The sequence below is a fragment of the Urocitellus parryii genome, chromosome 4 (genome assembly GCF_045843805.1).
Source record: "Urocitellus parryii isolate mUroPar1 chromosome 4, mUroPar1.hap1, whole genome shotgun sequence".
Lineage (NCBI taxonomy): Eukaryota > Metazoa > Chordata > Mammalia > Rodentia > Sciuridae > Urocitellus > Urocitellus parryii.
Window position 1 is genome coordinate 751,054 of NC_135534.1, and position 13,070 is coordinate 764,123.

At 50.3% G+C, this 13,070-nt stretch overlaps 1 protein-coding gene across 4 annotated transcripts in view; it reads left to right on the forward strand.

Moving 5' to 3' along the window:
* Ap2a2 (adaptor related protein complex 2 subunit alpha 2) overlaps positions 1-13,070 on the forward strand; it is a 72,636-nt gene that overhangs the window by 26,319 nt on the left and 33,247 nt on the right. For all 4 annotated transcript variants that reach the window (XR_003299930.2, XM_026379338.2, XM_026379339.2 and 1 more), the window contains exons 2-4: positions 669-737; positions 11,313-11,455; positions 11,765-11,958. Coding sequence is in view for 3 of the 4 variants with exons in the window: in XM_026379338.2 (XP_026235123.1) it covers positions 669-737; positions 11,313-11,455; positions 11,765-11,958 (406 nt within the window). In the remaining variant the exon portion in view is untranslated. The remainder of the gene's footprint in view (positions 1-668; positions 738-11,312; positions 11,456-11,764; positions 11,959-13,070) is intronic.

The window sequence follows — 13,070 nt, forward strand, 5'->3', positions numbered from 1 at the left end:
GCATCCGGCTCTGTGTTCTGCTGCCTGAAACGAGGACACTGGAGGTAACGGGCTGTTTTCAGCCTTAACTTTATGGAGCTTGAGGTGTATATGCCAAACTAGGACTTTCCTAATGGTTCAGTTCTTTCTTGGGAAAGAACCTTAAAAAGGTTGGAACTCTGCAGGTAGGAGCTGGGCTGAACAGGGTTTCTTCCACGGGCAGAAATATTAAGAAAAAAAAAAGGCTGGAGATGTAGCTCAGTTGTAGAGCACCCCTAGGGTCATTCTCTAGTACCAAAAAAATCAGAAACTGAATTGATTGTGGGAAATGTTTCGCGGTTGTTCTGAGTGCCTTCAGTCCTGTAACTGGACACAACACAGGATGAAAACACTGCTGTGCTGCCCACCCGGTGAGGCCCTGCTTCCCCCCAGCCATTGGGCTTTGGTCCTGCTGCCCCTGCCCCTGCCCGGCCTTGGCTGGCCCTGCCAGAGAGTGGGAGCCTGGGCTCTGCCGCTGGCCTGCGGTGGGAGGCAGCCAGCTTCTTCCTGTGGTATCTTCCTGGCTTCTGGCAGCTCCAGGGCCTGTTTCTGCTGGCAGCCCCAGTGCCTTTGATTCTCAGTGAGGTTCTTACAGGGAATGCTGTTTCTTAGAAGTCAGTTAAAGGATGCCTTTGTGTTCTTTTTTATAGGCAAAAGTAAAGAAGCAGAAATAAAGAGGATAAACAAGGAGCTGGCAAATATTAGATCAAAATTTAAAGGTAAGTGTTGAACCTTTTCCAGGACATACTCCCTTGTAGACGTTTACATAGTAAGGACCTAATCTTTTTTTTTTTTTTTCCAAACCTCGAGGATTGAATCAAGGGTGCTTTAATTACTGAACTACATCATACATCACTAACCCCCCCCCCTTTTTTAATTTTTCCTCCTGCCTCAGCCTCCTGAGTAGCATAGGTTACAGACACGTGCCATGACGCCCATCAAACTCAACTCAGTCTTTTAATGTCTTTTATTTCCCACTCTAAGCCAAAGTTGATTCTGGGTCAGTACAGTGACTGTTGCAGTCAGCCAGAAGAAGACAATGCTGTGAGGTCAAGTCATGTCCACTTTCTAGTGGGAACAGCATGTGTCGAATCGTTCGGTGGCCTGGGCCTTCCTGGCGTGGGTCTTTTCTTTCCTTGGAATGACACTGACCTAGTATCCCATGTGTGCTGCTTGGCACCGTGCTGGGCCGTGTCAGCTGCGCCCTGAGTCGAGGGCTCTGTGTGTGGAGATGTAAGGGACGCTTGGCACATCCTGAGCTGAAGTGTTCCTGCTGCATGTTGGTGCCGGCAGGGTGGCGCCAACCCTCTCAGGTGGCTACCTGTCAGCCAGGCGTCTAGTGCCTGAGAATTGCACAGTATAAATTTGGCTTTCAGTCCATAGGGCATTTGCGAAAGCCCAGCTAATCCCCGAAGCTGTAGCTTTTTGGTTGATTTTCACAGGTTTCGGACCTGGCTCATGTCTCTGAGCACACGTTAGCCGCAAAAGTGGCTGCAGTTGCCCAGAAGCAACGAGTGGAGGGGCTAGGGCTGGACCGTGAGAGCTGCAGGGGCTGCAGGACTCCTGGGATGCCTTAGGACAGGTGCTTTATGGGGCCTTGGGAATGGGTCTCCTGTATGGGCAGTTGATGGAGACGTGTGATGTTGCAGTCATTAGAATTGGTGTATTTGCTGTTGAACTTTGGGAAGGTATTAGGTTTTCACGTTTTAAAACCAGGCCCAGGATTCTCTAGAAGGCCTGTGAAACTTCTGAAGTTGGATGAGCATGACTTATTCACGTATACCTTTGAGGGTCTGTAACTCTGTCTCCTTGTCCTGAGAGGGAAGGTCATGTGACCACCCTGGCTACCCTTGCTTCTGCTCACATGCTGCCTCCAGGGTGCTATCTCCCTTTCACATCTCATTCCACATTTCTTTTGTGGAATGGAGAAGCTAGTTGTTCATGTTGGGTTCTCAGGATGCAGACCTGCAGTGAGGTTGCACTGCCAGGGATTTACTGGAGAGGAACACCAGGGTAGGAAGCCAGGCTTGAGGGTGGCCAGGTGTGTGGCTCATAGGTGCCAGAGCCAGGGCAGAAACTCCAGACCCTGACCGCACAGCCATCTCCACTTTGTATGGGCACATCTGAGCCTAGTGTGGGTTGTTTCACAGGCAAGCACCAAGCACATGGTGACCGCTGTGTTGTTCTGAGGGTTCAGGGCTATCTGGGTGGTGTAGGTGAGATTCTATAAGAGGTTTTGGAGTTACAGTCCCATTTGTCGACAGTTAGCTCCTTGAGACTGAGGACTATCTATTCAGCTCACTCACTGTGTAAGTGCTCTGGGACCCAGGGGACTTCTTGGCTGTGTCAAGCTAAGCCGTCCTGGCTGGGAGGGACAAAACTCTTATGTACTGGCCAGTTGGCATCTCTGAGCATGCATCTGCCCTGGACAGGGGCATCAGTTTTCACAAAAGATCTGTGTTCATCCTTGGGGAGGTGTAGCCTGCGTGTCCCTTCCTGTCAGGGTGGCCTACTGACTTTATCTGTACTGCCTGAAGGGCTCTCCGTGCTGGTCATCTTATAGGTCTGAGTTTTCTAGTGGCCTCATTGAAGAAAATCAAAAGAAGCAGATGAAATTAGCCTGAAGAATGTGATTTATTGAAAATAAATTAGAGTATAAACAGCAAAAAAAAAAAAAAAAGTAGGAAAAATAGAAGTCATGCAGTGAATTAGTAAAACAATCATGCTGTTTTTCCAAATTAAAAACAAACAAACAAACAAACCATGTTTTATTTAGCCCTGGCCCTGACCGCACAACCATCTCCACTTTGTATGGGCACATATCTGAGCCTAGTGTGGGTTGTTTGACAACCCAGGACACTTGAAATACCATTGCACCATGTAATGAGAGAAATTATGAAGGTGTTTCACGCTTTTCCCCAGCAACTCTGTGAAGCCCCATGTGGATAGCCACATTTCCGTGCTTGTAGCACAAGTGGTTGGGGCCCCTGTTCTGGACACTGCAGACTGAGGCCAGTCTGCTACTGGAAACAGTTTGGAAAAGCAGACTCTGTATTTCAAGAAATCCTAAGGCATTAAACAGAAGTCAGGGACCCTCACAAGGGGGGACAGCAGCTGTGCCCCAAAGTTCACTGACCCCAGAGAAACTGCCACCACACAGAACCAGCTCTAGTAACCGCTCACCTGGAGTAGCATTTACCTTCAGGTTGATCTTGCCCTGGGAGACAGATGCTTTGGAGGTCACCAGGTGGGAGTTGCTGCCGCTGCCTGCAGTGCAGGCCAGGGAGGCGGTGGACTCCAGTGGGCTCGACAGCTTCTCATGCAGAGAATGATCTGGTGAAGGTGTCCGACCTGGTCTAGGGGGCCTAAAGCCCCACCCACCTCAAGCTGCAGTTGCCTTTGGCCAATCTGGCCTTTCCCAGGCCCACGCTGGATGCCTCATGGCTTGAGCTCCTCTTGGTCTCACACCTTGAACCTAGGTCAAGGCGAGGAGTAGCAGTCCTCTCTGCAGGAAGGCACATCGCCATGAGAATATCCCGTGGGGTGGGGTCAGAGGCATGGTGCTCCGTGAGAAATGCTGTGAGCAGGCGCCTGCGCTGCACTGCATGGGAATGCAGCCAGAGGGTGTTCAGTCAAGGCTTGTCACTGTCTTAGGAAGTACAAGGCACACGGGAAACTCAGCAAGTGAAAAGTGACAGCAAATCTTGAAATAAGACCTGATGAATATTCTAGAATTGAAACTTGCTGTAACCAAAATGAAGGACTCAGTGGACAGAACTGGCGACTGACGCAGCTGAAGAGAGAGCTGGTGCTGTGGGAGTAGATCAGAAGGCTGTCCGGGCAGATGGAGAGGGGGCCGGCGGCTGGCTAGCAGAGCCTGTGGGAAGTGCAGGGCTGAGAACTGGTAAGAGTTCACAAAACAAACAGCATAAATAAAAGGACACATGCAACTGGACCATGAGTGTGCTGAGGGGAGAGCCAAGATAGGGCCTTGGAATGGGTGCAGGGCTGTCCCCACAGGAGCAGCACCCGTGCCTGGCAACTGGCCTCCAGCAGTAAAGATCAGGCAGGAGATATCAGTGACCATCCCCAGGTGCCAAGGAGGTGGTAGCCAGTTCCAGAGGCCACCCCTGCTGAGGTGACTTGTTGAGGGTGAAGCTCATGAAGACTTTTCAAGACAAACAGAATTTCCCAGCAGAAGGCCTGTGCGAAGGGAAGTCGTTCAGGGTCATGAGCATGAAAAAGGAAGCTGAGGATGCTCAGGTGAATAGTGGTCCCTGTGTGGTGATGTTCTGTGGAGCTTGAAATACACGTGGCTATATGACACCTGGTGGCATGAGAAACACACCTTGTCCAAACCCAAAGGATGGGCCGAGGTACAGCTGTTCAGAGGTGAGCTGGGGACAGTCTTGGGAGAGCAGGTGTCTGCGGAGCAGGCCCATATAGCAGCACAGCCAGCATCATCCCCCAGGAGCAAGGTCCCTCCCCTGGCTCCTCATTGGCTTGGTTCTCTGGGGTGCACAGGCCTAGGTTTTAGTGTCTCCTATTGTGCTATTCAAAGAAATAAACCCTAGATTGTCCTTACCTCCCTTTGTTTACTTGTGGTGGGAAAGTCCCCTGGGTTGAGTGCCTTTGGGCACATACACAGTTTATCTCTGTTGGTCAGGTGAGGCCCCTTCTGTCTCACCTCCTGTCTGTCAAGGGACTGTGAATTCTTAACCACTGAGCCACATTCCCGGCCCTTTTTATTTTTTTGATACAGGGTATTGCCAAGGTGCTTAGGGCCTCACTAAATTGCTGAGGCTGGCCTTGGACTTGAGACCCTCCTGCCTAGCCTCCTGAGCTGCTGGGATTACAGGTGTGTGCCACCGTGCCTGACTGGGGCTGTGAGTTTTTACACTCTGGTATCACCTGCTTATAACTTTCCACTCTGCTCTCCCCTGCAGCCGCCTTTCTTACATCTCGATTCTAAACTAAAGGCTAAATACCTTGTTCTGAAAATGGACTACTGGACTTTCTGCTTCTCACAATAACACACAACTAAAGGAGGATGACACTTGAGTAGTCCCCTGGTCAGTAGAGAACTAAATCTGTAATCTTGAGGTTTGCTATCCAGAAAGCCACGTGTGCCATGGTACCCGCCGGTAGCCTCAGCCCTTGGGAGGATGAGGCAGAAAGATCCCTTGAGTCTAGCAATCAGACACCAGCCTGGGCAACATAGCCCCCCAACCCCAAAACAGAAGCAAACCCAGACAGCCTGTGCTGGGATGGGCCACAGGTGGGTGACATTGTCACGTTAATTTCATAATCGACTTTTTTATGATAAAAGTACTTCATTATTATTTTTTGCTTAAAAGACTCTTAATTTGATTTTCCATTCTATTAAAGATGACAGGTTGTCTAATGATACTTTATTACTGTACTTAAAATTTTTAAAAATTATGATACGATTCACATAATTTAAAATTTACCATTTAGGGGCTGAGGATGGCACAGGTGTTGGGTGCTTGCCTCGAATGCCAGAGGCCCTAGGTTCCACCCCTTGCACTGCAGGTAGAAGAAAGCCTTGATATCCCCTCTGGCCGGCTGCTCTTCTGTGTGGCCTTCACCAGCCTGTCTCTAGGCCTTTCCATCTTGCCGAGCCCTGGCACCCGTCATCTTCCTGCCTCTAGGATTTTATTATATTTTTATTTTTATTTTTAATTTATTTTATTTTATTTTTTTTTTTTGTGGTGCTGGGGATTGAACCCAGGGCCTTGTGCATGCAAGGCAAGAATTCTACCAACTGAGCTATATCCCAGCCCTTGCCTCTAGGATTTTGATGCCTGGGGACTTCATGTGTGGACCACACAGAATTTTTGTCCTTGCATTTCCAGCTCTTTCATTTAATATCCTGCCTTGAAGTTACTCCATGCCTTAGTGTAGGCAGGGCTTCCCTTTTTTTTTTTTTTTTTTTAAGTATTTATTTTTTTAGTTTTCAGCAGACACGACATCTTTGTATGTGGTGCTGAGGATCGAACCCGGGCTGCACGCATGCCGCACGCTACCGCTTGAGCCACATCCCCAGCCCGCAGGGCTTCCCTTTTAGGCTTGACGGTGCTTCACTGAGTGCACAGCACACACCACCCCATGCCCACCCACTCTCCTGCAGATGGGGGCGGGGCAGGCGGTCAGGCTTCTACCTCTTGGCCATTAGGAGTGATGCTGCTGTGCATCACTCCCTGCTTTTAGTTCTTTGGGGCCTGTGCCCTGTGGTGGCTTTCTATTTGTTATAGTTTGGGTGTGAGGTGTCTTCCAGAAGCTCATGTGTGAGACAGTGCAAGAAGATTCAGAGGAGAAACAATTGGGTTGTGAGAGTCTTAACCCAATCAGTGAATTAATTCCCTGACAGGGATTAACTGAGTGGAGCTGAGGTGGGTGAGGCTGGAGGAGGTGGGATTGGGATGGGGCTTTGGGGATATATTGGTATCTGGCGTATGGACTGTGTCTGTTTAATGATTACTAAGATGGGAGCTGGTTCCTTCTGCCACACTCCCTTACCATGATGTTCAGCCTCACCTCGAGCCTTGAGAAATGGAGCCAGCCTTCTATGGACTAAGACCTTTAAAACTGTGAGCCCCTGAATAAACCTTTTCTCTGCAGTTGTGCTGGTTGGGTCCTTGAATCACAGCAGTCAAAAAGCCGACTGAAACACAATTGCTGCTTCAGGGTGCCTGAGAAAGACAGCTTGAAGGGCAGGAGATCTGTTGTGGCTCACGATCTCCAAGGTTTCAGTCCAGGGTGAGCTGGCCCTGTTGCTTGACCTCAGGTGAGGCAGAATGTCAAGGCAGGAGTGTGCTACAGAGGAGGCTGCTCACCCCATGTCTGGCCCAGAGGGCAGGAGGAAGGGCCCGAGAGAAGGCACATCCTTCAGAGACTTGAACCTGTGGGCTGGCCTGCCTTAGCCAGCCAGGCCCCACCAACATTTCCACTGTGCCCGGTGGCAGCAGACAGGAGCCTGGGGGATGTTCCAGATTTAGACCACAGCATGGTCTGAAGCAGAGTTACCTGACCATGTGATCAGGGTTCTATTTTCATTCATTGATTGTTTTATTTTTATTTTTTTGTGGTACTGGGGATTGAACTTGGGCTGCTTTACCACTGAGCTGTATCAACAGCCCTTTTGAAAAGTTTTTGATATTTTGAGTTAGGGTCCTGCTAAGTTGCCCTGGCTGGCCTTGAACTTGGGGTCCTTCTGCCCCAGCCTCTGGAGTCACTGGGATGACAGGTGTGCCCTGCTTTGTGGTGTTGGGATGGAACCAGGACCTTGCATATGCTGGGCAGGTGCACCCCACTGGACCACGCCCAGCCTGCTGTGTCCATCTGATGTTTTAAAGATCCCTGTGCTGTTTTCCACAGTGGCCACCTGTCTTGCATTCCCGCCAGCACCACCTGAGGGGCTGTTTCTCCTTCTTGACAAGCTTGCTGTTTCTGTTTTTCCTTCCTTCTCAGCAAGGCAGTTGTCATGGCATTGATGTGCATTTCCTGGTAGCTAGGGGTGAGGAGTGTTGTTCTGTGTACTGTGGGCTTTGTCTGCCTTCATTGCAGAAATGCTTTTCTTTTTTTTTTTTTCAAAGAGAGAGGTGAGGGGAGAGAGAGAGAGAGAGAGAGAGAGAGAGAGAGAGAGAGAGAGAGAAAATTTTTTTTTAATATTTATTTTTTTAGTTTTCGGCGGACACAACATCTTTGTTGGTATGTGGTGCTGAGGATCGAACCCGGGCCGCACGCATGCCAGGCGAGCGCGCTACCACTTGAGCCACATCCCCAGCCCCAGAAATGCTTTTCTGAGTCCTTTTCCTGTTTCTGATTTTGCCACTGATACTGCATATTCTGAGTTTTACCTCTAGCTGGATATTTGGTTTGAAACATCGCCCATTCCATAGGCTGCCTTGTTCACTGGTGCAACAGTGGTCATTTTTTTTTTTTTTAAGTTGTGGATGAACCTTTATTTTCTTTCTTATATGTGATGCTGAGAATTGAACCCAGTGCTTCACACATGCTAGGCAAGCGTTCTACCACTGAGCTGCATGCAGCCTTAACTCAATAGTGACCATTTTGATCAATCCAGTTTCCTTCTGGGGCTTCAGAATTGTGTCTGAGAAGTCACTGAGAGGTTCATTCCATGTGGAGTTCTAAGCCCTAGCTCCAGGCAGGGTGTGGGTTAGTTAATGTCGTGCCTGTTGTTGCCCACTTGGGAGGTTCCCATCTGAGACCTGGGGAGCCTTGGTGCACTGGAGCCCCTTCCCCAGCCTAGTCTGCACCTCAGGGTCTGTGGGCTGCGGGGCCAAGAGCATAAGCCGGCTTGGTGCCAAGGTCTTGTGGTCAGGTGGGGACCTGCTGGGCTGCACAAGGAGTGCTGGTCACACCTTGGCCCTCACTTAGGTGCCTGCCCAGGCCAGGAAGTGTAAGCATTTTATATTAGAAAATACATCAAAACAAGCAGGTGCAGTTATGTTTGAGTTTCATTGTGTAACTATAACTGAAGACTTGGTGAGTTAATATGAAACAATATTTTATTATTTTTTTTTTCAGTTGGGAATTTTAATTGATAAGCAGAAATTCTACATATTTATAGTGTGCAGATGGTGTTTTTTTCCCCATTCATAGCAATCTTTTTATGAGCAATTAATCATAGTTCCACAAGAAACTACTTTAAGAGCAGGGTCCCCAGTGACCTACCATGATGTCTTAATACTTCTTTTTAATTTTTTTCTATTTATTCTAATTTGTTACATATGACAGCAGAATGCATTAGGATTCATAGTACACATATAGATAATTTTTCATGTCTCTGGTTGTACACAAAATAGAGTTAACACCATTTGTGTCTTCATACGTGTACTTGAGGTAATGATGTCTACCTCATTCCACCATCTTTCCTGCCCCCACCTGCCCACTCCCGCCTCCTCTCTCCTCTTCAGCTTGGTGTTTAGATGTGTGTATACATGGTGGAACAGCTAATTCAAGGTAATTAATACAGTACTTGGCATAGTGTTTTTTATTTTTTTGGTAGTGCTAGGGATTGAACCCAAGGCTTACATTTAATTTAGGGTCAATTGATCTAAGAAATTGTTTTAGTTGTAGATGGACACAATATTTTATTTACTTATTTTTGTGTGGTGCTGAGGATCAAGCCCAGTGCCTCACATGTGCTGGGCAAGCACCCTGCCACTGAACCACACCCTACCCTGGTGTAGTCTTCTGTGGGGAGAACACTTTGTATTCCTAAGGTAACGGGAATGGGATGAAGGTTGTCCATTTATAATTAAATTTCATGAATCCGTAACTGGGAAGACTGGGATGTCTTTTGTTTTCACCTGGGCAGCCTGTATTCCAGCTGCAGTGGTCTGATTACTCTTTCCTTATTTATTCAGCACAGGCCTGTGGAGCCACCCCCAGTGCCAGGGTCTCTTTAGATGCGAGGGCCCTGGCAGTGACCTGGCTGATAGCCCAGCTACTCCTGAGGTGGTACCGCTTGGGGCTGCAGAGGGCAGAGCGGGTACCATTGTGGTGCCTATGGCATGGTTTTGGTCCCTCCCAGGAGACCTTCCACACCAGTCCTTGTCACTCGTCCCCAGCACTGCTGAGTTCTGTGTGCAGCACCCTGTTTGTTTCCATAGCACCCCAAGAGCATACTGGGTCTGGAGGGGTCAAGGAGCAGCGAAGGCCTCACCTGTGGCCAGGCCTACCAGGCGGTCATCCCCTTTGTCCTAGAGTCCCAGTCCTTGCTCAGCAGGAGGTTTTCTACCTACCCTGTCCTTTGATCTTAACAGCAAGCCACACAGGTGGGCAGTGCTACATCCTTCCCATTTTATAGTCCAGGAAGTGAAAGTGTCCTTAGCATTTTGAAATTACTGGAGGAGCCGGGGGAACAAGCCCAGCTCAGTACTGAATCTAATGGTTTGAAGTTGGTAACAGCTTGGGTTTCATCTGAGAGAGGACACTGAACTCTGGGGAGAGTAGCTGAGATGTAAGGGCCTGTGTGTCCTCAAGGCAGGACAAGGAGCATAGGGGAGGCTTAGTCCCCTGAGACTGGAGAAGTTGCTTGTTTAGTAAGATAAGTGCAAGTTTTTGGGGGCCAACACAGGTATGGGTGCCCCTTGCCCTAGCAAGTCACATGGGGCTGCAGAGGAAAGCTGGGTGCTGTGGACCTGTGGAGAGAGTCATGGCAAGGTTCTGGTCTGGCTGAGAGGCCTAACCCGAGTCCTCAACCTGCCTGCTGAGCCACCCACAATGGCCCCTCCAGCTGTGTTCCTCCATAGGAAGCATGATACTTCTGGGTCTGGGAGGAGCAGAATCCAAGAGGACTTGCTGGTCCAGGGCTGGAGCCCCTTCACTGTCTCCACAGATGCAGTCTAATGAGCAGCTGCTTCCCTGCCCCATGCTCCCATCAGAGTGCTTCACCTGAGCAGCAGGAGGAGCACAAGCAGAGCTTTGGGCTGTGGTCAGAGGAGGCTTCCAGAGGCAGCAGGTTCTGGAGCGAGCAGGAGATGCACTGCTGGATTCTCCCAGGGGAAGTGCGGTGGGCTTGTGCCAGGGAATAGGGTAGAGATGGAGTCTGTGCTGGTCTTGTTTATGTTTTTGGTCTTTTACATGAGCTGCTCACTTGTTGCTGAAGAACAGGAAGGTCCCCAGGCGTGCCACCTGTGGTTTCCAGCTGTTTGGTGCACTGTCAACCCTTGTAGGGGACTTTATTTTTCAGCCATCCTCCCAGGGCCCTCCCTTAAGTCCCATGTGCTGACCCCACCCAGTGAGAAGACCCACCTTGCCAGTGTTGCCTGGTGGGGCTGGAGGTGGAAGGGAGGGCAGAGGTATGTCCACTGGTGGTGGCTCTGGACCCACCTTGCCATGGTCTTGTGGTGGTTCCATAATGCTGTGTGCATGTGGCTCTCATGGCTACGTTCTAAAACTTGTGAAGTAGAAGATAATAGAAATTAATAAACACATTTTAAAACTTGACTTGTAGCTTGTGGCAGGACGTGTGAATTCCAGCACTGCGGGAGCTGTGGTGGGTTGTGGCAGGACAGGGGAGGTCCAGACTGCGGTACAGCCTGCGGGGTTGTCCTGGGAGGATGGAGCTTCTGCTGCCAGGCATTCCTTTGTTAAAGGGGATGCTCAGCATGTGGGCTGTGGCTGCTGGCCCAGGCCCCACTGCCCTGTCCCTGTGAAGGTCTACTCACTACTCCTGTTGCTCTACTGGCCAGTTCTCCCAGCCTCACTCACTAGAATTGACCCTCTTCTCACCCTTTCTCTAGGTGACAAGGCTCTTGATGGCTACAGTAAAAAAAAATATGTCTGCAAATTGCTCTTCATCTTTCTCCTTGGTCACGACATTGACTTTGGACACATGGAGGCTGTGAACCTGTTGAGTTCAAATAGATACACCGAAAAGCAGATTGTGAGTGTGGAGGCAGGGTGGGTCTTATGCCCACTGGCCTCACTCTCCTGTCCCGCTCTGTGCTCTGGGTGGACGCTTAGTGAACACCCTGGGACCCCGCCCTTTCCACCCCACATGGATGCTCCTGGGCAGGGGGAATGCAAGGGCGGGCCTTTTTCCTGGGGTGGGGTTCTTCTGGTGAGGTGGCTTCTCCTGCTATTCTCCTTATGACCTCACCTCTGTGCCCCAGGGATGTGCCCTGCAGTCTGGGCTGGTGCATTTGCTGGGAAGTACATTTACCTGAATGACTTTGCCCTTCCTGGAACACAGGGCTACCTTTTCATCTCCGTGTTGGTGAACTCCAACAGTGAGCTGATCCGCTTGATAAACAACGCCATCAAGAATGACCTGGCCAGCCGTAACCCAACGTTCATGGGCCTGGCTCTGCACTGCATCGCTAACGTGGGCAGCCGTGAGATGGCTGAGGCCTTTGCCGGGGAAATCCCCAAGATCCTCGTGGCAGGGTGCGTATCTGAGGGCTCTGGGCTGCCATTTCTGTCCATGTTGAACCCTTGGGTGCGCGATGCCACTTACACAGGTGGTCTGGCCTCCCAGCTGTGTAATGGGCATGTGGCATACTCTGAGGTTAGGTCAAGATGTGCTGGTTCAGCTGAGCATGGTGGCACATGCTGAGGCGGGGAGGATTGCACATTCAGGCCAGCCTCAGCAACTTAAAATAAAAACAGAATGAAAAGGGCTGGGAATGTGGCTCATTGACAGAGTGCCCCTGGCTTCAGTCACCAGTTCTTAAAAAAAAGCTGCTGGTTCAGAGTTTGGGTAAAGTCCCGTCAGATTGCACCTCCCTGAGGCCACCGAGATTTAGACAACACATTGCCGAAGGAAGTGCGGCCCAGGCAGCAGCAGCCAGGCCAGAAGGGGCTCCAGCCTGGCATGGCACCAGGATGGGGAGGCACAGAGGTGTCCTGTTGTGCCAGCTCTGCTTCTTGCCTTTCCCAGAAACATTAGAAGAGGCCATGCTGTAGAATCCTGGGGATTCTGAGTCATCTCGCCCCTTCCCCGTTAATTGGGAGAGCAGCTGAGTGGGCTGAGTAGCTGGCTTTCGAAGAGGTTCAAACAGCCTGGGCCTTGAAACCACCACATGCTTGTTCTGGTTCTTCTTGGTATTGGATAGCTGGACCACACTCACAGGGTTGTGTGCCTAGCTGCACCTTCAAGCAGGATCTGAAAGAGGCGGAGACTGTCAGTGATTGAACAGGGTTTCAAGGCTTGGAGGAAGGTGGTAGTACCTTCTGGCTGCATTTGCAGTGCGAGTTCAGCCAGAAGCGGGACCTCCAAGATGGAAGGAGATGGATAGGGTCTGAGTGGGTGCTGAGCAGAGCATAGGCCAGATGTCAGAGCTAGGGAGGAAGGTCTGAGAAGAGGCCAGCCCTCCTCCCTGCTCAGTCACTGCAAAGCCCTGTGCACAGGACGTCTCTGTGTTGCCTGACCTGTCCTGAGCAGTGGTGGCGGGGATCTCTGTCAGCTGTGGCTGCCGCTTTCCTCCATCACTGTGCACAGGACTGGCCCACAGGGAGTGCTCAGTGAGCATCTAGGTGGATTGAATGTAAGCTGGGTC